The following is a 25,417-nucleotide window of genomic DNA, read 5'->3' as shown; positions in this document are numbered from 1 at the left end:
TCAATAAATATTTCTCAAATGCATACATGAATGTATAAACTTAGAAAAGTTAAAACCATATGGCAGGTCCCTCAGATCCCATTCTTCTGCCAAAGTGAGCTTTTCCCCTCTTAACTGCAAAAGGCATCCTAACAAAGCCCACCAAATCAGGCTCAATTACCTGTCACTTGAAATTTTCAAACTAATTTTCCAGAGCTAGTTATATTAACTGTCATAGACAAACTTTCTGAATCACTACAATTAATTGACCAGTGGATATTTCCTTTTCTTTAACAAAAGACAATTTCTTTCACTCTTTCTACAGGGTGTAAACACTTCCACCACAGAGATCCAGATCAAAGAAAAAGAGAAGCAGAAGGGGAGGAATCGGTATTTCTCAGTGCAGTACACAGAGTGGTACTTGAGGGAGAAAACTTCTTTATGTCATTAGTTACATGTTTAATAGGAATCAGTAAAAAACAGAACTAGGCTTACAGATTTACACTGGAAAATGCAACAACATATCTGATGTGTCTGGGAAGTCAGAAGGCACCACGAATTCCATCAGAGTGCAAAAGGGAAGACAATCACATCTCAAAATTAGGTTTACTGACCCTGTACAAAGTCCATCTGATACATGACTAAAATTTGTCTAGTCCACAAAGAAGATGCAGAGATTTGCCATGTGGCCCTGTGGGCTGTGGTTGAAGACATCCATCCCCCCCACCCTCACCCTACATCATGCTGTCTGTCCCCTCGTAGGGAGCCACAGGAGGAATTTCTCTCAAGCATCAACTAGGAAAAACTATCCTTCCCTGAAAACCAGCTTATTTTACATGGGTCAATGAATCCTGTACCTGATCATACTTGTGCTGACCTCTCCTCCTGGTTTTGTTTTACTCTCCTCCCAATATTACTTTCCCTCCTTCAGCCTCCACATCTTCCCTCCTCAATTTATTTGTGTATATTTACAAAATAATACATACATTTTATGGTATATACATTTTTAAGGCTTTATGAATTTTTAATTCTTTCTTTGAAATAGAGGAAATTAACCAACAAATTCATTGGAAATATATAAGAATTTGAAGAAAATACTTTTTTTAAAAGATTTTATTTATTTATTTGACAGAGATCACAAGTAGACAGAGAGGCAGGCAGAGAGAGAGGGGGAAGCAGGCTCCCTGCTGAGCAGAGAGCCCAATGTGGGGCTCGATCCCAGGACCCTGGGATCATGACCTGAGCTGAAGGCAGAGGCTCAACCCACTGAGCCACTCAGGTGCCCCGAAAAAAATACTTTCTAAAGTAAGAAGAACACGTGGACCAAAACTCCCGTGACTGTGGGAACTTGTGATATACACAAAAGCGTCTGATAACATTTATTTACACAGTTGACCCTCTTATGCATTTTGCTTAGTCTGGTCCAGCAATGAGAGTATCTGCTCTGCATCGCTCCGCACACCTGGATAGTTACGTATGTGAATTAAATCCGCAGTGCACTTAACTTTTTAAAAAATCTCAAAAATAAAGCACTGCGGGGTGCCTGGGTGGCTCAGTGGGTTAAAGCCTCTGCCTTCGGCTCAGGTCATGTTCCCAGGGTCCTGGGATCAAGTCCCACATCGGGCTTTCTGTAGAGGGAGGCTGCTTCCTCCACTCTTTCTCTCTGCCTGCCTCTCTGCCTACTTGTGATCTCTATCTGTCAAACAAATAATAAAATCTTTTAAAAAATAAATAAATAAAGCACTGCATTTATTACAACTTTACAAAGGCACAGAGGAGTACGACAAGTCACTGAAGCAAAAGTCTGTGGTCTGTAAGAAGTCAGGTGGTAGTTGCATTTCAAGCTTTGCATGTTCTGGTCCAGGGGTTACTGAGGAACGCAGCTAATACGAAGAAGGATAACAAGAGTAAGCCCTTGGCTACGCACTGAGAATAAGGTTCCCCTGCAAGAAAATGAACCAAATGAAGCACAATTCTTATTTCTTAACTTTTTTGGGGAATTACTTAGTAGAAATAAACCAAAACAGTAATAGTGATCATTTCTAAGTGGAAACCTTATCAGTAAATTGTTTAAAACTCTATGTGTTTTTTTAAGTTTTCTGTGACACATACATATTTTTTAAAAATATTTTAATTGGCAAAACATTAGTGATAACCCTTCCAGAAACCTGCTTTACCCTACCTTGATAATAACGAGTCACTGGATACAGAAGTTGCGGCCAACACACCTCATTTCTGTTACAGTCATACTCTGTAAAATTGATCTGGAATCTAGGAAACATTTTAGAAGATTACAATAGGCACAAAAAAAGCACACTTCTGATGAAATATATCAAAACTTGAATAAAGAAAGAAACTTCTTGTTTTCAAGTATATATTTTTCTGCTTCCTAATAATGTCAGCTAGGTCGTGAACTGGATTACCTTGTCAGTGGCCGGGGTAACTGGGCAGGTATCTTAATGAACTGAACAGAGGCACTGACAGGGAAAAGGTCGGCCTTATCCTCACAGGTAAGCCCACACTGGAACTGCCAGTTCACTGTAGAGAGCCTGGAAGGAAAAGATCACGCAGGTAACACACCCACCACTCGCTTCTGATCTGTTAAGAGTATCAGGGAACCGATACTCTTAACAATATAAATTGGGATTCTCCTAAAGAAGGTTCAAATTCGGGCGCCTGGGTGGCTCATTTGGTTAAGCAACTGTCTTCAGCTCAGATCACAGTCCCGGAGTCCTGGGATCGAGTCCCGCATCGGGCTCCCAGCTCCATGGGAAGTCTGCTTCTCCCTCTGACCTTCTCGCCTCTCATGCTCTCTCTCAAATAAATAAAATCTTTTTTTTTTTAGATTTTATTTATTTATTTGACAGACAGAGATCACAAGTAGGCAGAGAAGCAGGCAGAGAGAGAGAGAGAAGCAGGCTTCCTGCTGAGCAGAGAGCCCAATGCGGGGCTCGATCCCAGGACCCTGGGATCATGACCTCAGCTGAAGGCAGAGGCTTTAACCCACTGAGCCACCCAGGTGCCCCAATAAATAAAATCTTTAAAAAAAAAAAGAAGAAGAAGGTTCAAATTCTACTAGTGCTTTTCCCCCCGTTGGACAATGTAAACGTTCCAACATATGCGCAATGAAAGAGATCAGTGCAGCGAACCACCCAGCTACAATAATAAACAATGTAATACAAACAACGACAGCAGCTAGCCATCTTGGAGAGGTTTCCAGGTGCTGGGAGGAGTACGAAGGTGTTTTCTACACACCACGTACACGCACAGCACATCAGTCTCAGAAGACTGCTACCAGCTGTGTTTGGTGGTTAACATCTGTCGGTTCTGCCCATCCAGCATCCCATCCCCTTCCTTCTGGCGGCTGCCCCCCAGCTTCCCCTTGGGGAGACTCCCTCCCCACAGTATTCCCTACTCAGTATGCAAGGATTTTTATATTCCCGGATCTCCCCTTTGTGCCCCCTGAGAGCGGGCACAGAATCCCTTACACACAGCTTTATAAACACCTGGGAGAACAAGTTACCATTACACACGCAGAGGATAACATGTTTCATTTATACACATAATCACGTCCCGAATAATTGCAATTCATAAATAAACACTCTGACTGCAGGTTAGCATTTCCCAGCTCTGGAGCACCTGCCACTTTACTGACTTATCCGAGATGCGATCACACCTTGTCTCTACGCCAACGATCTCATGCTGAGTCATTCCTTCCACTGCGCCGGCATCTGAGACGAGGATGCGGATGTGCAGCCGGGCGGGAACACCGGCACAGAGGCCGCGCACGCTGACAGGCCGGGCTGCACCTGGGTCGGCAGCATCTGCGCCTGGAGCAAAATATCAAGTTGTGCATTTTGGAAAGAATAACCATGGTTTTTGTACAGTGCCATGATACGGAGGCAAAATTGGGAAATGTTATGGGATAGGAATCACTTTTACGCATCTCTGATCTCTAACAGGCTCTTGGTATCGTCACTCTGTGACCATGCAAGCCCTCGTGTTCAAAACGTTTCCTCGTCTGTTAAGTCAGTCACCGGTACTTTTAAAATCCCAGGCCCACGTGATAAAAGCAGACATCCGGTCCAGGTCCCAAGGGCAAGCTCCCCAGAGCTTTAGCAGAAATACCATCCAGTTGCAGTAGAACACCATGAGACTGAGTCCCGGCTGACACTGTTCTTGTACAAGGCATCTGAGACATTTACAATCCGTGCGAACAACTCCAGTTAGTAGGGATTAAAGAATGAAGAAGCAATTTCCTATTGTGTTGCCATAGAGTAACACAATGAAGAGAATGAAACCGACTAAGAAGTTAGTAACTACGAGAGGAGGGTAGCAAATCATGAGGGGACACTGGGGGGGACTTGAAAGTCATGACAATTTATGACTTCCAAATTCCTCCTCCTCGATGTGTATGTTCAACATCTTTTTTTTTTTTTTAAGATTTATTTATTTATTTATTTATTTATTTGACAGGTCACAAGCAGGCAGAGAGGCAGGCAGAGATAGAGGGGGAAACAGGCTCCCTGCTGAGCGGAGAGCCCGATGTGGGGCTCGATCCCAGGACCCTGGGATCACGACCTGAGCTGAAGGCAGAGGCTTAACCCACTGAGCCACCCAGGTGCCCCTCGCCATCTCTTCTGTTTATCAACGAGAATCAGGGTTGATTTTAGCTTAGACAACCATAGAAGCCAACTGCTTTCACCCTGAAGGCAGCGAAATGTCACCACCTCAGTCCTTCTTATGTAACCTTGGGGCTACTCTATCTCAAAACCTCCCAGTCTTTCTACTTCTCAGGTGCTTTACCAACTCCTTCCCTCCATCCCTCGGGCATGTCACAGCCCACCCAGCTGGTCTCAGCGGCAAACCCCAGGGGCTGACAAGCCCCAACCTCTGGATTCTGTTTCTAAATGAGGTTCTAACCCTGGGCCTAGTGACTCAAGCACAGGGCACGGAAGGATCGGTGAGTCACAGCCTGTGCACCGCATGGCCCCCAGGACCCGTCCCAAAGTCAGAGAGTGATTTGGGGCACTTCTGGCCCACAGACATATTACATGATCCCTCGCTGGCACAAAGCGGGCAGGGGACCCGGGATCCTAATGATCCAAATGAAATCACAAGGGGTGAGGAGAGCGCAGGCACGAGTCTGGATGGGCCACTGTGTGAATTCCAGGCTGCTGAGCGGAAGCGACCTAAGGGGGCACAGAGAACAGGAGCCAAAAAGCTGCTTACCACCATCCAGGCCAAGGGGAGGGACACAGCAGAATCCTCAGTGACAGGAGGGGACTTAGGACAGCAGATGATGCACAGCCAATTTCCTCTTTCTGGCCCCAAAAGGCAATGCCATTAATTAGAGCACTGGAAGAAGCCTTCCTTCTGCGGACATTTCCATATTCAAGACTCCCCTGACTTGCCCACCGGGGAGCCAGCAAAGAGGCTGGAAGCCTGGGTCTGGGGTCCAGCTCCGCCATGACCAGCTGAGCCCTCCAGTTTCTGCCCTGACGAGCTGAGTGAGCGGCAGCTCAGGGGCGGCCGTTTTAGATCGGAAGGTGAAGGTGAACCCCGCTACTGCCTGGGCAACACGCACTCTGCGTCCTGGCGCTCTGTCCTCAGCGGGCCAGACGCTGCAAATTCCTTTGCCCAAAGGCACAGGACTGCAGCCTTTCCACGGAGCCTGGGTGGGACCCGCTCTCTTACCCACTACGCCTTCACTTCTTTCCGCTGTAATGGCTGTCCTGCGAGACATTTCACACCAAACAGTCCACCCAGTTAAATGTATGATTCAGTGGTTTCCGGTATATTCACAGAGTTCTGTGGCCATCACCAAATTCCATTTTTATTGCCCCAGAAAGAAACCCTGTATCCATTAGCAGTCCCTCCTCACTCGCTCCCATCTGCGCCAGCCTCCTGCGACCAGCTGCTCTCTGTGGCGGCAGATCGGCCCATTCTGGGCATCTCGTACACATGGCACCGAAACGTTCGGGGTCACGTCTGTCTGGCTTCTTTCACTCAGCATCATCATTTCAATCACCTTGTTTTAAATTAGCAACATTGCTCGTATAAACTGTAACGTCTGCTCTCAACTGCCCATATTCCTGGCAATCGAAAATAGCAATGCAAACTGAAACGGACTGAAAATCTTCAATTAGACTTTCTTTTACGAAGGCCGTTAGCTCATAAAACAACGGGGCACTGAACTTCATGCAGATTTCCTCTTAATAGCGGGGGTGGGGGGGTGCAACTGGGTGGCTCAGTCGTTAAGCATCTACCTTCAGCTCAGGTCATGATCTTGGGGTCCTAGGATCGAGCCCTGCATCGAGCTCCCTACTCAGCAGGAAGCTTGCTTCTCCCTCTCCCACTCCCCCTGCTGTGTTCCTGCTCTTGCTGTGTCTCTCTCTGTCAAATAAACAAATGAAATATTAAAAAAAAAAAAAAAAGTCCTCATGGATAAGAGGTAAAGAATGTGAAAAGCCTGACACCCAGACAGCTAACCTCTAAACAGACCTCAGCCAAGCTGCAGCGCAGGCAGAAGACTCATCCCACGGGCTCCCCCGCACAGCCCACATGACGCACTCCTAGCGACAAGCTACCCACCACACATCTCTGCAGCTCTGACTTACGGATTATTTCCAGCCAGCCGTCACTAGGATCGTTGTAATCAGAGTTGCCTCTCATTGCAACATGAGTTGCTCGTACTAACGAGTCAAGTAGTTCAGCAGCATTCTCCCTGCAAGAGAGGAAGACATTTCTCAGCGCACGGCCAGTGGGGCTCATCCTGAGGTCCTTTCCAGGGAGTGTCCAGGTTGTGCTTGCTGGGGGCCCAAATAAAAACTTGCCAGAGGAAGTGGCATTAAAAGCTTGGCTGGGCGTCTGCATTCTCTCCGATGGCCTGCCCAGGAGGGACCTAAGCCACTAGGGGAAGACATGCAGAAGCAATCGTTTACTCTGGGTTTTAAATGTTGATGACTCATGTTGCTATCACGTAGTTTACAGACTCCGCTGAGTATCATAAAACTTGGGAGGTACGTAGAGATCACGTACCAAGTTACCAGGCTAAATTTACAGGCCAGAGGGATCCGAGAGCAAAAGGAACCTAAATATTTAGCTAGAACTTTGAGCCATAAGATTAAGTAAAGATTAACAACTGGAACTTAGCGGGGCCGCCAGGGTGGCTCAGTTGGTTAAGCACCTGAGTCTTGATTTTGGCTCAGGTCATGATCTCAGAGTTGTGGGATCGAGCCCTCCATTGTGCCCCATGCTAGGCATGGAGTCTGCTTGGAATTCTCTCTCTCCTTCTCTCTTTAAAAAAAAAAAACAGAAAAAGAAGAAGAAGAAAAGGAATTGGAATTTCACATCCCTCCTTTCCAGTGATGTCACTGGCAGGTACAAACCTCATGAACAGCAAGGCAGAGACCGCCGACTCCAGCCTTATTCCCCACGGTCAAGAGCCTTGCTGGAAACTTACACCTACCGTCTACTTCCCTGCTTAGCGCCTCCCCATCTTCTCCTAGCTCCCCAGAGAACATGCTACTCAGGATATGTTGCAGATGAAATGGGGTTAGAATGCATGCATTTATAAACCCCAACGAGATACTCCTTTACACCTACTGGGACGGCAACTATCAAAACAACAGAAATTAACCAGTATTGGGAGGATGTGGACAAACTGGAACCATCTCACATTCCTGGTAGGAACATAAAATAGTGCAGCCACTGAAAGCGATGCGGTGGTTCCTCCAAAAATTAAGCATCTAATTCCTGTATGACCCAGCAATTCCTCTCCTGGGTATACACCCACGATCACTAAAGGCAGGGACTCCAATCAAAACTGGCGCGTGAACCTTCACAGCAGCACTGTTCGACAGCCAAAGGCGGAAACAACTCAGGTGCCCATGGACGGATGAGCAGATGAACGAGCTGGAGTAGAGTCAGGCAGTGGAACGGGATCGGGATTCAGCCACCAAAGGGAACAGAGCCCTGACACCTGCCACAGCGTGGATAAACCTCGAAAACTTGAAGCTGAGTGGAAGGGGCCAGACATGAAAAGCCACCTACTGTAGGATTCCATTTATGGGAAAGGTCTGGAACAGGTCAGTCCCTAGAGACAGAACACAGATCAGTGGTTGTTGGGGCTGAGGGAAGGGGAGAACGGGGGTGGATAGTTAATCGGTACAGGTTTTCTTCTGCAGAGATGGAACAAAATAAGGGCAGTGGTTGTACAACATCATGAATGCCCTCAATGTCACCGAACTATTTACTATTTTTTTTAAAGATTTTATTTTATTTATTTGAGAGAGAGAGAGATAGTATGAGAGGAGAGAGGTCAGTGGGAGAAGCAGACACCCTGCCAAACAGGGAGCCCTATGTGGGACTCGATCCCAGGACTCCAGGATCATGACCCGAGCTGAAAGCAGTTGTCCAACCAACTGAGCCACCCAGGTGCCCCTGAACTATTTACTTTAAAATGATTAATTATGGGGCACCTGGGTGGCTCAGTCATTAAACATCTGCCTTTGGCTCAGATCATCATCTCGGGATCCTAGGATCAAGCCCCGCATCGGGCTCCCTTCTCAGAGGGAAGCCTGTTTCCTCCACTCTCTCTCTCTGCCTGCCTCTCTGTCTCTCTGTGATCTCTGTCAAATAAATAAATAAATAATCTTTTAAAAAAATAAAAAATAAAATGATTATGTTTCATGAATTTTACCTCAATTAAAAAAAAAAAGAATGCATAAGCATATCCATAGACACACCTTCCAAATGCCATCCAAATAAGTACAAAGTTCCTTATACACCATGTAACAAGGCTTTTGTATTCTTTTTTTTTAAAGATTATAGTCATTAATTTAAGAGAGAGAAATCCAAGAGCATGAGCAGGGGGAGGGGCAGAGGGAGAAGCAGACTCCCGGCTGAGCAGGGAGCCTGACACAGGACTGGACTCCAGGACCCCGAGATCATGACCTGAGCAGATGGCAGATGCTTAACCGACTGAGCCACCCAGGCGCCCCAAGGCTTATGTATTCTTTCAGTGTTAATCACACATTACATCTGCTTCCTGTCCTTTTAATGCTTCGAGGAGTGCTAGGCTCCAACAATGGACAGACTTTAGCAGAGCAACTGCATAAATATGGATGAAAGGGTTCTAGTGCCAACAAAGAACTCCATTTTCCCTTTTACCAATGTTCCCATCAATTCTTTTTTTTTTTTTTTTTGGAAGTAGGGCTCCACATCCAGTATGGACCCCAATCCTGGGCTCAAACTCATCACCTTGAGATAAACAGCTGAGCTGAGATCAAGGGTCTGACGCTTAACCAACTGAGCCACCCAGGGGCCCCAAATCAGTTCTAAAGAAACTACTATCCACTCCCACTTTCCACAAGTGTGTTCTACAGACTGCAATTTTTCACATTCATGTTGTCTGCCATTTCATGGGGTGAATTCATTTTAAGCAAACCACTCAAAAGGCAGGTAGATTCACTATGATACACTCACCTAAGCCGAGTACAGTTTTCATGGATCCCGACTTCTAGAAGACATCCAGACAGTGTATCTTCTCCAAACAAAACGGGTTTGAAAGTTGCTGATGTACACAAACCCCTTCCAGCTAGAAAATAAAAAGATGATCCTGTGACTATTTTTGCTAAAACAAAAATAAGGATTTACTTCAAAGGTTTTCTTGGAAAACCGAAAACCATCAGTAGAAATAAAGTTTCCAAGTTCCTCAAGAACTGAAGTCATAGTTACTCTAATCTTTTCAAAGCTGAACAAAGGGGCCTTTCTGTATCTGAATACTTGGCCCAGGATCAATGGTCTATTCTGAACATGAAAGTTAAGGCCTTCTGGCACCAACGCAAAGATTTCCCATTGTTTGGAACAAAGTTATGGTCATATCTCCAATTACCACCATCTGGGGCTACAGGCAACAATGACAAGAGACTCTCTAGCCAGGCCCATATTTAAAGATTTTATTTATTTATTTGTTTGTTTATTTATTTGAGAGAGAGAGCGAGCGAGCATGTCGAGCGAGCATGTACTATGAGCAAGAGGAGGGCACAGAAAGAGGGAGAGAGAGCATCTCTGGCAGACCCCCAGCTGATCACGGAGCTGGACTCAGGGCTCCATCTCATGACCCTGAGATATGACCTTGAGATTATGACCTAAGCTGAAATCAAGAGTCTGTCACTCAGTCAAGCCATCTAGGCACCACAGCCAACCCCCATTTAAATCTCCCTTATGAATAACCAGTATTTCAGGAGCAAACAAAGTTAAATTTAAAACCAAACAAAAGAAAGCTGTAGAAGCCTGATCGCCTCCACCCTCCCCACGAGCTAAATAAACCAACAGGAATTTAAAGTGATTAACTACTTGATTAGATTCAAAATAAGGCCCTATTTCCAATTCTAGTTTGTCAAAGAGCAAATCAGATTACCAAACCAGATTACCCGATTGCCAAAGGTGTAAGGTCGTCTCATTATTCATCCTGTTGATATCCAGAGCTCGAACTGGCTTGCCAAGTTGGTAACCTAGACAAACGCGATAATGGGAAGTAGCTAAAGTTAACCCAACACAGCAAACCCTCATCAAATAGTATAAAAGAGGAATAACACAGCGAAAGGAAACCTACAGGCAAAGTTTGATCAGAATACACTTGAGAAAAGAAACGATCTTCACACATTTTCTTTTGTTTTTTCTTTAACAAAGATATTTGTGTGACTTTTTATTTTTTTTAAGATTTTATTTATTTGACAGAGAGAGAGAGACATCACAAGTAGGCAGAGAGGCAGGCAGAGAGAGGCAGAAGCAGGCTCCCCGCCAAGCTGAGAGCCTGATGCGGGGCTCGAAACCAGGACCCTGAGACTGATGAGGGAGCAGGAAGCTGGCTGAGGACAAAGCAAAAGCTGGCACCTTGCACCCCCTCTCCACCCACTCCCCTCGTAATATGTGTGACATTCCTCAGGCACCTCTGGCTGCCCTAAAAGGAAAACAAATAGTTAACTTGCAGAGATCACAGTCCTGAAAGACAGGAGTCTCCCTTGGTTTACCAATGTCCTAGATATTTACAACAAAGAAGCTATCTAACAATAGCACAATTTCCAGAGGCAAATAACTCAGTTCCTCAAGCCCTAAAGTTAAATTTCTTCTAAACCCAAATCTCACTAACAAGGACACTTGATAGGAGAAATGTGAAACTTTATCTCTAGATCTCCAAGATAGTGTCGAGAATCATTCCTAAGAATATGGCCCACTGATATACACCTAAAGGGTCTCACAAGAAGATTTTTACTATTAGTAATGAATAACCTTTCTCCCAACAATAGGTAGCCCCTCAAGGTCCTGGAGACCTTGCTTCCAAAATTCCTTAGAGCCTAACATCACCCCCTTTGTCCTCACCTACCCAACTCCTGTGTATATAATCAGCCACTCCTCAGGATAACTGGCGCAGCATCTCTGTCTGCCCACAGGTCCTGTCCCCATGCTCTAATAAACCATCTTTTTGCACCAAAGACGTCTTAAGAATTCTTTCTTAGCCGTGGGCTCCGAACCTCACCCCCCCGAACCTCACCTAGGTTCAAGAACTTCATGAAGACCATGACATGAGCTGAAGGCAGCAGCTTAACCCTCTGTGCCATCCAGGCACCCCTGTGTGACTTTTTAAATAAATTTAAAAAATAAAATCTGAGGGACACCTGAGTGGCTCCATCGGTTAAGCCACTGCCTTCAGCTCAGGTCATGATCCCACCTCCAGGTCCTTGCTGAGCCTGCTTCTTCCTCTACCTCTGCCTGCCGCTCCCCTGCTTGTGCTCTCTCTAACAAGTAAATAAATAAAATCTTAAAAATAAAAAAAATAATAAAATCAAATCTGAAAAGGCACAAGCAGGCAAGAGTCAGTCCCCGTCCCATCATGCCTGAGTACTCGTGGAGTGGTCACTACTGCTGGTCCCAGGCACTTTAAAAGGAGTCTTAAACCAAAGCAGCCTTTCCATGGAACTCTCCGGTAAATCAACAACCCCACCCCAGGTGATTCAGGTCCTATTCCCAGTCTCTCCTATTAGCCCGCCTTACTGCTTCTGCTTTTTTATTATGAAATGTTCACATGCACACAGAGATGAAGGGAATACCACCCAAAATCAACAACCGTGGATAATTAGCCAGCCTGGTCTTCTCGGGATTACATGCGCGCACACATAGATTATTTCTGGCAAGACCTTTTGAAAGTACGCTGTAGACTTGACACTTCCCCTGTAAGAGCTCTAACATACATCCCCCCGGAATGAAGGATATTCTTCTACATAACCATGATACCAATATTCCTCCTGAGAAAATTAATAATTTCTAATAATCAAAATGTATCATACTTCTACTTCCTCGTATGTCCCCCAAAACATGTTTTAGAGCCGTTTTTACAAACCGAGACGCAGTCAGGGTTCACGCCTAATGCGTGTTTCCCACCTTACCTCTGAGCATTCCTGAACCAGCAAGAATTGAACCCGGGTTCCTTCCCTAGCCCTGGGGCCGCTGGTCGGTCCCTGCCTATCTCTACCTCCCAGTGGCCCCGTTGCTGCCTCTCTGGCAGCCCCTGGGCTATTCCTGTCCCCAACCCACACCATCTCCTCTCCCAGGTACAATCTCCTCCACACAGCCCAGAATAGAAACTTGCCAGAGTGCAGAACTCTGACTCACTCTGCTTTTCTTCCAGCACTGAGATCAGAACCTCCACAAACTAGATACTTGACACAGGTCCTTCATGATGGGCAGTGGAGGTAGACGGTCAACATTCCACTGCTCTCAAGTTCTAGGCCTATCCGTGAGTCCAACCCACATGTATTAATCATCTTGTATTGTTCTCTGTTGTGTCTACGACCTGGTGCCGTCTTTCCAAGTAAGAGAGTTAATTCCTTGAGAATGGGGCCGTGTAGTGTACTCCTCCCAAAACCATTCCTGCCTCGGAAAGTGCTAGAGAATGAATGGCCGTCCATACACAACCTATCTCACAGACTGACTGGTTTTGGGTCGCAATCAATTAATTCTTTTTAACAAGAGTGTCAAAACTTTTCACATATTCTAATGGTGTTTCTCAGAAATCCTGTTAAATTAGATCATTAACTGAAAACCCTTAAATTTCAGAAGCCTGCTTTGAAATCCAACTATAAAGTCCAAAATTCCACATTAACAAGTACACTAAAATCTCATTTAAAACAAAGTAAAATTAGGGCGCCTGGGTGGCTCAGTGGGTTAAAGCCTCTGCCTTCCGCTCAGGTCATGATCCCAGGGTCCTGGGATCGAGCCCCAAATCGGGCTCTCTCCTCAGCAGGGACCCTGCTTCCCACTCCCCCACCTGCCTCTCTGCCTACTTGTGATCTCTCTGTCAAATGAATAAAAAAAATCTTTTAAAAAAAAGGAGTGGGGGTGCCTCAGTGGCTCAGCAGGTTAAGCCTCTGCCTTCAGCTCAGGTCATGATCTCAGGGTCCTGAGATCGAGCCCCACATCGGGCTCTCTGCTCCGTGGGGAGCCTGCTTCCCTCTCTCTCTCTGCCTGCCTCTCTGCCTACTTATGATCCCTCTCTCTGTCAATAAATAAAATCTTTTAAAAAAATTTTTAATTGAATTAATTAAATAAAGTAAAATCAGGTGATGCTATATTTGTACATAATCACAAAATGCACACCGTGACTGGAAGTTCCTAGTCCCCGTGATATATAGCTTCTTAGTTCTATAAAAGCTAATTTTACCAACGTTATTGGGCATTATCTTTTTTTCAAAAGACTAGTAGCTAAAGAGACAGAATGTTTTGCATTTACAACAAGTTGTTACTATCTAGGACACTTCATGTAAAAAAAAAAAAAGTTGTTATCAGAAAAAGAATACAGTGTCACAAAAGAGAAGAAAAAGGTTAGAGTCACAAACTAAAATCGGAGAGAGTGCCTTACAATTATTGTAGTATAAGAGTAACGAATTAAAATATGTTTGTAGGGTCAGCAGTTGACATACACTGTCTTACCTGGATTTCCAGAAAACTCCTTTTCATCACCACTATTATAGCTTAAAAATTTTACTGTAAATCTCTGTGTCATGATCCCTAGATATAAAACAAAATGAAAATACAACATGCACCATTTCACTAGGAAAAGGAATTATCCCCCATAGTGTTATTTTCTTTACCTTATAATTACATTTTGCCACACAAAAGTTTTCTGTTAAATCACAAATACAAATAAGAAAAAGCCTGACTTAATTTTACATATAATAATTATAAGAATCTTAAAGAAAGAAAAATAAATATTTTACACTGAAAACATTCTCACTGCCCTCAACAAACTTACCTCTCTGGTGGGCATTAATTTCTGCCCGGATAATTTTGACATTTATTTCACTGATTGTATTATTATTCCATCTGAAAATGTAATGTTCTTCCACATTCACGCTTCTGGAGGCTGATTCATTGCTTAAAAGTGTTCCTGCGAATAAAAAATACTTTCATAAATCAATGAACCTCCTGGGGGCTCAGGTCGATCACTGGCCCCACCGAGTCAGCACGGGCCCCCTCCCCTACAGCATCACAGTGTCCGGGGGGAGGTCTGCCCTTCTGCTCCATTGCCGGACCCCCAGAATGCGGCTCATGGCTCAACACACACACGCCCGCTCCAGTGTTTGGCAAGGACGAAGGACAGAATGTCAGCCCCCTGGGAGCCAAGGTCTGCCATCTAACTCACTACCGTATTATAGGTACTTTGCTAAGATCTGAGAAATGAATAAAGTTGAGAATTTCGAGACATTGTAAGGAAACACAAATATCCTTCGTGAACAACAAAAATCCTGTTGCTATTAGCGGAATTCTGAATGTCTTGTTTGGCTGCATCATGACGGCAAAGTTTAGTTATTTCAAAAAAAAAAAACAAAAAAAAAAAGGAGAAGAGAGGAAGAAGCCGACATACAGGCTCCCTGAAGACCAGCAGGGCCCCTGGCACCCACAGAGCTCAGGGCTGTGAGGAATGGCTCCAGGCAGCAGACAGTGCCATGCAGCGAGGCAAGACGGAGTCGGGAACAAACCAAATGTGGGCCAGACAAACTTCTAACTGTGGGGAAGCTCCTTAAATTCTTTGTAAAAATCAGGGCACCTGGGTGGCTCAGTGGGTTAAGCCTCTGCCTTCGTCAGGTCATGATCCCAGGGTCCTGGGATCGAGCCCTGCATCGGGCTCTCTGCTCAGCGGGGAGCCTGCTTCCCCCGCCCTCCTCCCTGCCTCTCTGCCTACTTGTGATCTCTCTCTCTCTCTGTTAAATAAATAAAATCTTAAAAAAAAAAACTTAAAAAGAATTCTTTGTAAAAATCTATTTCCCTCCAGGACTACGTATCCCTTCTCAGAAAGGACCTACATGTTTCTGCAGAGGTGACAGGGAGCGTGCATTCAAATACCTGTCCTGGTGATGAATGCGTCTGGGTCGGCAGCTTCCTCATAGGTTACTCTCGGTGTAATGACGCCTGAGAAGATACCGGGATCCGTTAGCCTCCCGAGCACGACATGACCCAGCACCTGCATGCTGACTTGGTCAAGGGCAAGCTTACCAGGCAACTATGGGTGACCTCGCCTGACCTGTGTGCCAGCTGCTAACCCTCCCCCAGCTCCCCAGACACCGCCCAGGGGGATCCCACTGGCCTTGGCATCTGGTGATAACTGGGGAGGAGACTGGCAGTCAGGGACAGTGTGATCTGAGAGCTTCTCCCCTGCAGGAGCGAACACGCGGGCCGCTGCCAGGGCGAGCAGAAGACGGTGCGCTTGCTCTAGAAGCGGTTTGGCACTGCCTCAGAAAGAAACTGGGTGGCTTGGTTAAGCATCTGCCATGGGCTCAGATCATGATCCCAGAGTCCTGGGATCGAGTCCCACATCAGGCTCCTTGCTGAGCTGGGAGCCTGCTTCTCCCTCTGCCTGCTACTCCGCCCTGCTTGGGCTCTCTCGTTCTCTGACAAATAAATAAAATCTTAAAAAGAAAAAGAAGGGGGCGCCTGGGTGGCTCAGTGGGTTAAAGCCTCTGCCTTCGGCTCAGGTCATGATCTCAGGGTCCTGGGATCAAGCCCCACATCAGACTCTCTGCTCAGCAGGGAGCCTGCTTCCCTTCCTCTCTCTCTGCCTGACTCTCTCTGCCTACTTGTGATCTCTGTCTGTCAAATAAATAAATAAAATCTTTAAAAAAAAGAAGAAGAAGAGTTGGTATTTCAAAAAAGAAAGAAAATTAGCCGAGAGATCCAAAAACCCTGTGTGTTTGGACACCACCCGCATTCTGACAGTACACTCCCTTGCTTAGAAAGTTGTGCACCATTCCAGTTACTTCTAGAGGGTGAGGAATGCTCCCCTATCAAGAAAAGGACCTGACAAAAAGGGAAATTCAGCAAAGTTTGAGGAAGCCCCATTAGGTTAGACTTTATCAACAGTGCTATTTGTAATTTTTATATTTTTCAAACTGCGGGCTTGTTTATTAAAAAAAAAAAAAAATCCATTCTTGGCTTTTCAGGAACCAGTGAATCCTGCTGTTTGAGAGGAGCAGATAGCAGGGAGCAGATTATCTCACTCTGAGAGAGCAACAGTTATTGTTCATATAAAGATTGTCACAATTATTCTTCCAACGGAGGATGCTTTAGCACTCGCTACCTTGATGGAAACAAACGTTTGTGGAGTCTGTTCTCTGCCTGTCATTGTAACAGACTGTATCCTCTGAGGTTCTGACAACACCACTTCTGGTGTCTCTCTTACTTCGACAGTCGTTTTCTGCTTCCCTTACAGGTGTCCTTTCTGATCTAAATAATTTAAGGAGCTTTCAAGGACCCTATAACTGGACCTCTGTCCAACTTTTGCAATTGGTCTTATTTATGCTGCTGGTCAAAATAACATAATTATACGTAGATATCAGTATAGACAGCTGATTGATATGACAGATGAGAAATGGATAAATAGATGATAGATAGATACATAGATGATAGATTTTTTTTAAAGATTTTGTTTATTTATTTGACAGAGAGATTACAAGTCGGCAGAGAGGCAGGTAGTGAGAGAGGGGGGAGCGGGCTTCCCGCTGAGCAGAGAGCCCGATGTGGAGCTCGATCCCGGGACCCTGAGATCATGACCTGAGTTGAAGACAGAGGCTTAACCTACTGAGCCACCCAGGTGTCCCCATAGATGATAGATTTGATAGACTATAGATAGATAGATAGATATGATAGATGGTAGATAGATGAATAGATAGATATGACAGATGATAGATATGATAGAGGGTAAAAAAGAAAGAAAGAAAGAAAGAAGGGCGCCTGGGTGGCTCAGTGGGTTAAGCCTCTGCCTTCGGCTCAGGTCATGATCTCAGGGTCCTGGGATCAAGCCCCGCATCGGGATCTCTGCTCAGCGGAGAGCCTGCTCTTCCCTCTCTCTCTGCCTGCCTCCCTGCCTACTTGTGATCTCTCTGTGTCAAATAAATAAGTAAAATCTTTAAAAAAAAGAAAGAAAGTCAAATCACAATGTGACTTGGCCATCCCGCAACTGGGTGCAGGGCCAGAGAGATGCGAACGTGTGCCCGCACAGACAGTCGCACAGGAGCGTTCCCAGCAGCAGGACCACAGCTGCCAACAATGTGCCAAACAACCCAAACCCCCAAAGGATGAGCGGGTAACATATGTGGCACGATCGTTCGTGGGACGGAACAGGACACGGCCACAAAAAGGAGCGGAGCTCTGGTCGGTGCGGCGGCCCGGGAACCCTGCGAACATGACGCTAAGTGGAAGCAGCAGGACACGGAGACCACTCCCGCAGGATCCCTCGTGTATGGGAAGTGCGGGCCACGCAGATCCACAGGGACAGAAAGGGGAGTTGTGGTCGCTAGGAGTCAGGGTATAGTGTCTCCTTTGGGGGCAGGAAAATGTTCTGGAACTAAACGGAGGGGGTGGTGGCACAGCTCTGTGAAGGAACGAAATGTCCCCGAACTGTACACCTCAACACAGTTAATTCTCGGTTATGTGAGCTCTACCTCCATTTGTAGAGAAGAACGAATACGGGACGTGCTGCCCTATGGAACTGGGCTTTTTCTGAGGAAAACCTTTCCTTCAGTTGGCAGTTGAAGTATTTTAAGTTGATCCAGTGGAAGTGATTTATATCCTCATGGGATCGCAGTTTATGTAGAAACTCAGGTCTGTGTTCTTTTCTCTTTTTTTTTCTTAAGATTTGTTTATTCATTTGAGAGAGAGAGAGGGAGAGAGCACACGCAGGAAGGGGCAGAGGGAGAGGCTGAGAAGCAGACTCCCCCACTGAGCGCACAGCCCGACGACACAGGGCTCGAACCCACGACCCTGAGATCACGACCTGAGCCGAAATCAAGAGTTGGGTTGCTTCTCCGAATGAGCCACCCAGGAGCCCCACATTCTTTTCTCAGACCAACAGGACATACCTCCCACCGCACCATTCTTGATCTTCGCATGGACGACGCCACCATCTTGCTCTTGGTAGGCTTCCAAATTAGTAGCGCACCGAACATCAAAATTGTGAAGGAACGCCACGGGCGCGTTCTGCACACACTGCCCAGCCAGGGACACCTGAGGGTAAGGGAAATCCCAACAAGGCTATGAGCTCTGTCAAATCACAAAACACAGGTCAGTGGCCCGTACAGGCATTCGTCCCGCAGCCTGTCCTACTGCTGGGCTAGTCTTCAAATAATGTCAAGTTCAATGACTAGATGAGCCACAAATCAACTATCCAGTTCATTCGCTAATCACATCTGGAAGCAGCTGCTTGAAGAGTAGAAGTACGTAACATAAAATAAGAAAACTCCTAGACACCTGCGTGGCTCAGTGGATTAAGCTGCTGCCTTCCGCTCAAGTCAGGATCTCAGGGTCCTGGGATGGAGCCCCACATCGGGCTCTCTGCTCAGCGGGGAGCCTGCTTCCTCCTCTCTGCCTGCCTCTCTGCTTACTTGTGATCTCTCTCTGTCAAATAAATAAATAAAATCCTTAAAAAAAAGAAAAAAGAAAACTCCTTGCTGTATTTGCTTTGCAGAGACGTGATTATATTCAACTTCATTTTCTCTCCCTCAGGACAAACAGATTTTTGTTAAAACCATAAAAATGGATTCCTTGAATAGTGAAGAGAGACGGTTTAGACGCCACGTTTTCTTCCCACAAATATCTTTTCCTCATGATTTTGGACTTAAAAAAAAAATAAAGGTTTTACATAAAACTCTACAGCCTTGAGATATTTTTCAAAGTTCTGGACTATTACATTAAACTGTCTACTTGTCTACTTATAGCTTATTAGAAATTGGCTGTTAAACTAACAGAAGCTCAGAATGGTAGTTAGTTCCACGGAAATTGAGGGAATGTCTTTTGGTTGGGAAGTTCACTCTGACATTTAGCAAAAACAGTGGCTAATTTAAGAGGGAATATTAAAACCCACACCATAAAGAGCTGCACACCTGGGAAGCCCATAGGATTAAGTAACTTAGGATAAGATTTTTTTTAAGTTAAATTAACAAGATGGGAAAAAATGTTAAAGGCCCCAAGCACATCGCAATTGAAATTCTTACCTGCGGAATGGTGAAATATGTCTTGTCTACAGTCATGATCGGATCTCCTTGCTTGTAACCGAAGTCTGAGAGGTCTCTTAGATCAGCACGCAGATGCACTCCAAAGGAAGCACGCCGCTGAGAGGAGCTGTAGATCAATGACAAGGATGACCACTATTCCTCGTGGCTGTATCTCCTTTGAATTTTTGTTTTACTTTTTTAATTACAAAAATAACAAATGGACTAAAAGCCACAGAGGTGCATTTGAAACCATTTGAAAGTGGTTAGTGGCTAATTTTATGTTATGAGAATTCTAGAAGGAGGAAGGGGAGGAGGAGGAAAGAGAGGAGGAGGAGGGGGAGGAAGAAGAAGGAGGAGGAGGAGGAGAAGAAGAAAAAGAAGAAAGCTGTCAAAATTTCGACAGCAGGGAAAGGTTCAAGAAAGAAACTCAAGCCCCCAGGGAGCCCAGCCCTCCTTCCCCAAACCCAGATCATCACTGTTAACTGTTTGGGGCATCAACAATTTCTCTCCGATGAGGCCCAATTCTTTCAAAACCTTAGCGCAAAATAAACTTGCTAACAGAAGTCTAGAACCGATTGGCAACTAGAGGCGGTGAGGTCGGGGCCGCGAGAGGACACACACACGGAGCCACGGTAGAAGTAGCCCAGGAAGGGCGAGTTGGCCGGCGAGGACTGCACACACAGGAATGGGAACCAGCCGGGCACCCCGCGGCTCTCCTGCACAGAGCACAGGTGGTCAGAGTCGGGACTGACGTCGCCTCCGAAAATGCCGGTGAAACAGGCCTCTCTGAACAGCTCCGTTAGATCGGACGAGCATTCCTGGAAAGGAAACAGAGGGGCAGTGAGCAGACAGAAGCTGCCATGGGGCGCCCCCCCTCTCCAACCCCCAGACGCTCTCAGGTGAGCAGGACGCCGCTGAGGAAGTCTGGAACAGAGTCTCCTGTCCAGGCTCCTGTGCTCTGAGCTCACAGGAAGTAAAATCCTGCTGGAATTCCTCTCATCAATTCCCTAATAAGCCTCCAGGTCAGGAATTTCAAACCGTTCAGGGAATCCCATCCTTACTGGGGACGTGAGATGTGCCCACAAAGAAAGAAAGAGAGAGTGAGAGAGAGAGAGAAAAAAAAAACAGTATGAAGAGAAGATAATACGGAATAGACTCCAAATGGGGAATAAAACAGAGTAAACATCTCACTTTTTAATCGCCATCACCATCCAAATCCCAAGCCCGGAGAAACCTAAGACATTTCGAGTCAGGGCAAACAATCCGAACTCCTAAGAATCCTTACGGTCCGCACGAGAACACGACCCAGTTAATGTCATCAAGAAGTGACTTCATTCCTGTATTCAGCCATTTGTCCATTGTCTTCCCTGATTCACAGAGCGTTGAGAGCTCAAAGTTATGTCCTGAATGCCTTGTTTACTGACAGTAGAAGGATACATTTTAAACAAGAACAGTTCAAATTAAAGAACGGATCACGACTAAAGTGGTGAGTAGCAGCTCCCAGAAGACATCACTGACCCAGAAGGCCAGTGGCTGGCACTGCATACAGCGATACCAAGTATGACAAACACAAAAGTCAGAAACCGGGCACAAGACTGCAGTCTGGAAGACAAAAGACAGAGGACAAGAATACCATCTTGATACTTCCACTGATACTGATTTACAATGTGTTGTATTTTTTGATTAAATATAATTGTTATTGTAAGTGCAATTGTTAGCATGAGATCTACCCTAAACTTCCCTTTTCTGCTTTTCCCTTTTCTGTTTTGTGAAACCAACCACAACATAATTGTGCTCAACCACAATCAGGAGTGACTGGGGTCCCAGGAAATGTGCCACATCTCTCATTCCTCTTAAATAGCAAAGAAGGATTACAAATATGGATGGTACCTGGATCCAGCAACAGATTCCTAACTATGACGCCAAAAGCACAAGCAACAAAAGAAAAAACAGATGAACCAGACTTCAAATTACGAAACTTTCGGGCCTCAAATGATACCTACAAGAAAGTAGACGACCTAACAATGGGGACACTTGTTACAAATCACATACCTGATTTGAGACTAGTCTCCAGAAGGGTATAATAAACTCTTACAGTTTAACAACAATAAAATAAATAAAAACAATAAAAATATGGGCAAAGGGCCTAGGAAGACATGTCTTCAAAGATACACAAATGTCCAGTAAACGTATGAAAAGATGTTCAACATCATTTGCTACTACAGAAATGCAAATGAAAATCAGAGCAGGGGCGCCTGGGTGGCTCAGTGGGTTAAGCCTCTGCCTTGGGCTCAGGTCATGATCTCAGGGTTCTGGATCAAGCCCTGCGTCGGACTCTCTGCTCAGCGGGGAGCCTGATTCCTCCTCTCTACCTATTTGTGATCTGTCTGTCAAATAAATAAATAAAAGTATTAAAAAAAAATCAGAGCAAACTACCACTTCACACCCACGAGGACGGCTAAAATCCAAGAGATCACTGTAACAAGTGTAGGTGAGGACAAGGGGAAAATCGCCACCCTTCCCCACCGATGGGAATGTAAAACGGTGCAGCCACTTTGGAAAACAGTTCCTCCAAAGGTTAAACCTACAGTTGCCAATAGGCCAGAGCAGTTCCGCTCCTAGGTACTCTACCCAAGAGAATCAGAAACCAACATCCTAACAAACACTTGCCTACAAATGTTCACAGAAGCTTTATTCATCACAGCCAAAAAGCAAAAGTAACCCCAATGTCCATCATCTGATAAACGGATTGGCAATCTGTGGTTTATCCCTGCACCAGAATGTGACTTGGCCATAAAAAGGAACGCAGCACCTGACACCTGCCACAACGTGGAACCCTTGAAAGCAAGACGCCGAGCGAGAGAAGCCAGACATAGGAGGCCACAGGCTGTTGGAATCCGCTTACACGCAAAGTCTGGAACAGGCCAATCCAGAGAGCCAGACCCCAGAGAAAAGGGGCCCGGGATGGGCAATGGGCAGGGGATAGAGTGCAGAGGGGCACAAAGGGTTCTTTTTGGGTGACAGAAACGTTCTCAAGTGGGGTCATCATGAGGGTTGTGTACCTCTACCCATTTACCAAAAAAATTACCTTTCCTAGAGACTTCTCAGTAAGATAGTAACACCATCCCCTCAGTATAATCATCTGAATCCTGACTTTATTGGAAGAGATCCATTTTTTTTCCTTCCCTAAACTAGACGGACCAACAGAACTAAACAAGAAAATATTCAATTTGAAAACAAGTTGGAACACAAAACGCAATCTTGGTTTTCAAAGCCCGTCCCTCAAAAAGCTGTGGATGGGGACTGGCTGGTCTTCCTCACATGCCCTCAGGCGGCAGAACCTCTGCACCTGGAATTGGAAAGGACGTACCCACCTGGTCACAGCAGCAGCGAACATCGCAGGCCCCGGCTGTCAGATTGCAGGGACAAGGACCCAGGGGCTGAAACACCTGATTGGGAATAACAGTCACATTCTCTGAAAAGTACAAAGAACAGAGAAGTCCAGCTATGAAACACACAAAGTACTGCCACGGTTTTTTGGACACTCGAAAGAAAGCTGCACGATTGTTTTACAAATCACGGGGACCAAACACAACACGTTAAGGAATCCCTGAGCTGTTCGTAACCCCTCCCCCAGGCCTGTTATCTACCACGCCTACAAAACCCCAAATATAGGAAAATGTGTGAGTCATAATAAACTGAAACTTGTGGTTGATCTTAAAAATAATCGAGGGACTAAAACTGACAAGCTGGGATAACTGTAAGGCACTGATTCTATTTTTCTATACGCTGAACAATGCCTTTCATAACACAGGCTCACGTTAAGCACTGACTCCTTCCATTTCATTATCTCCTCCAGCAGATAAAACTGAAACCACGGTGACGCTTCAGATGGCTTATCTGGCACCTATCTGGCTGCAAGATTCTATCTAATGATGCTACCTGCTCAACCTCATATCCTATCGCACTGCAGACCCAACTCGTCACATCCTGATTCTGGTTCGAGGGTGAAAGTGGGCGGGGAAATGAATAATTTTTACATGGACGGGAAAAGGAATATGTTGTATTACATTTCAACCTCCTAACTCAGTGTTCCCAGTTTCTCTGCAATAATTTATTGGGTAAAACTTTCAGTCTGCTGAATTTTACTTTTTTTTTTTTTTTTTTTTTAAAGTAGGTTTGATACCCAGCATGGAGCCTGATGCAGGGCTCAAACTCATGACTGTGAGATCAAGACCTGAGCCAAGATCAAGACTCGGACGCTTAACCAACTGAGCCACCCAAGCGCCCCCTGAATTTTACCTTTGCCCTAGGATTTGGTACCTCTTGAAAAACTAGGTAACGAGGATTTCTTTAAACTCTATGTAACATTTAACTTCAAGGACACGACAGCTGCAGCATGTGAAGCACCGCTAATTACGTAGTCTACGCTATCATATAGTAGAACCCCAGTATGTCAATGGCATCAGGAATGAATGAGGAGAAGGTCTGAGTAACAGAGTATGTCGCACAGTCCAGACAAGGCTCTGACCATCAGTATAATTAAACCTGTCGGACGGAAGCAAGGCATTTTAGAATAGGGTTTTACTATACGATATATAGATAGATGTTTGTGTATCTATCTATACGTCCCCTCTGCTGTTTGCTAGCTTCATTGTTACTAGGCATACCACGTACCTCCTGTCTGTCCTTCCATCCTTTCTCTTGTTCTGAGCTCTGTCTGACTGGGTGCAAAATGTTTCATACCTTCATGGGGTCAGACCGGACATCGCATAATTATCAATATACAGACACTCTAATTTTTCAAAGTTTGGCTAATTGCACAAAGATGCTTTGAAATATTACCTAAATGGAGTCAATATTTTTTAAAAGAAATTTTATTTATTTTTATTTATTTATTTTTATTTATTTTATTTATATATTTATTACCTAAATGTAGTCAAGTCAAGATTTTTTAAAAGAAAAAAGCTACTACTTTAAATGTTACAGCTACCATTCACCCCTCCAGTAGTTTTTTTAAGCACCCCGCGGATATTATTTTGTTGGTTTGTTTTCAATTTTAAACATTAGAGAATGTTTTTTTCTTCTAAAAACAAAACTTGAAACCTTTAAATAGGTCACCGCTTCACGTGTTCAAAGAACTCAGGAGGATCTAAGAAAAAGGTTCACAGTGAAGTCTTCATAGCCCGCCCCTTCCTGTTCCCACATCACTCCTCCAAAGGGTCACCCATGGTCAGCGTCTCAGGCAGCCTTCCAGAACTTCTTTGTGCAAATATATATATTCTCATTCCGTGCTGTAGGCACCCAGCTGCATCTTTCCGCAGCTGGAGATCTGTCTTGGAGAACCTTCTACGCCAGCACGCTGAGGGCAGAGTGGCCCGCTGAACGGCCCTATCTTCGCTTATCCAATCCCCTCCACTTCCAAAATCACATGGAGGACCACAGTGGGGGAAAGTGATGAGGGAAGTGATGCTGTGGAGTCTCAAGGTGACAGACCTTTGCTACGAAGGAGCAACGTGGCTCCCTTCATCCCAGATGACCATAAAGGCGAGAGATGCTGGAGGTGGTTGCGGGAGGCGGGGCACGTGGCAGTGGCACCTATCAAACCGGACCCCTCACCACGGGCACACCTACATTCTCTCGTTCTGAGAACACTGCCGTGGGAAAGGGAGAATAACACAATACCACTTTCAAGTCCAAACACGCGTGTGCACAGCGCTATCTGTTGTAGCGCTGGTTACACATCACAAGCCGGGACTGCCTGAAATTCCATCAGTAAGAGACGAGTCAAACAAGGGCAGCTCCACAGGATGGAGTATTAGGAGCTATTAAAAAGAATGAGGAGCACTTTTCCATTTATACGGCATTTATTTTTAAAAGGTAGAGAA

General features: G+C 45.4%; 1 protein-coding gene across 1 annotated transcript in view; it reads right to left on the bottom strand.

Moving 5' to 3' along the window:
- Positions 1 to 1,702: 1,702 nt before the first annotated feature.
- Positions 1,703 to 25,417, bottom strand: part of TCTN2 (tectonic family member 2) — a 26,923-nt gene continuing 3,208 nt past the window's right edge. Inside the window, exons 5-18 of the mRNA XM_032876459.1 lie at positions 22,904 to 23,004; positions 20,151 to 20,347; positions 19,530 to 19,656; positions 18,399 to 18,543; positions 15,388 to 15,453; positions 14,297 to 14,431; positions 13,975 to 14,052; positions 10,419 to 10,499; positions 9,469 to 9,580; positions 6,600 to 6,706; positions 3,656 to 3,809; positions 2,403 to 2,528; positions 2,162 to 2,250; positions 1,703 to 1,922 (exon numbers count right to left, since the gene is read on the bottom strand). Coding sequence (XP_032732350.1) covers positions 1,819 to 1,922; positions 2,162 to 2,250; positions 2,403 to 2,528; positions 3,656 to 3,809; positions 6,600 to 6,706; positions 9,469 to 9,580; positions 10,419 to 10,499; positions 13,975 to 14,052; positions 14,297 to 14,431; positions 15,388 to 15,453; positions 18,399 to 18,543; positions 19,530 to 19,656; positions 20,151 to 20,347; positions 22,904 to 23,004 — 1,622 coding nt within the window. The 3' untranslated portion in view covers positions 1,703 to 1,818. The remainder of the gene's footprint in view (positions 1,923 to 2,161; positions 2,251 to 2,402; positions 2,529 to 3,655; positions 3,810 to 6,599; positions 6,707 to 9,468; positions 9,581 to 10,418; positions 10,500 to 13,974; positions 14,053 to 14,296; positions 14,432 to 15,387; positions 15,454 to 18,398; positions 18,544 to 19,529; positions 19,657 to 20,150; positions 20,348 to 22,903; positions 23,005 to 25,417) is intronic.

Source organism: Lontra canadensis, unplaced genomic scaffold, assembly GCF_010015895.1.
Source record: "Lontra canadensis isolate GAN:19392208 unplaced genomic scaffold, GSC_riverotter_1.0 scaffold58, whole genome shotgun sequence".
NCBI classification, from domain to species: domain Eukaryota; kingdom Metazoa; phylum Chordata; class Mammalia; order Carnivora; family Mustelidae; genus Lontra; species Lontra canadensis.
Note: the sequence above shows the minus strand (reverse complement) of the source record. Positions and strands in the feature narration are given on the sequence as shown.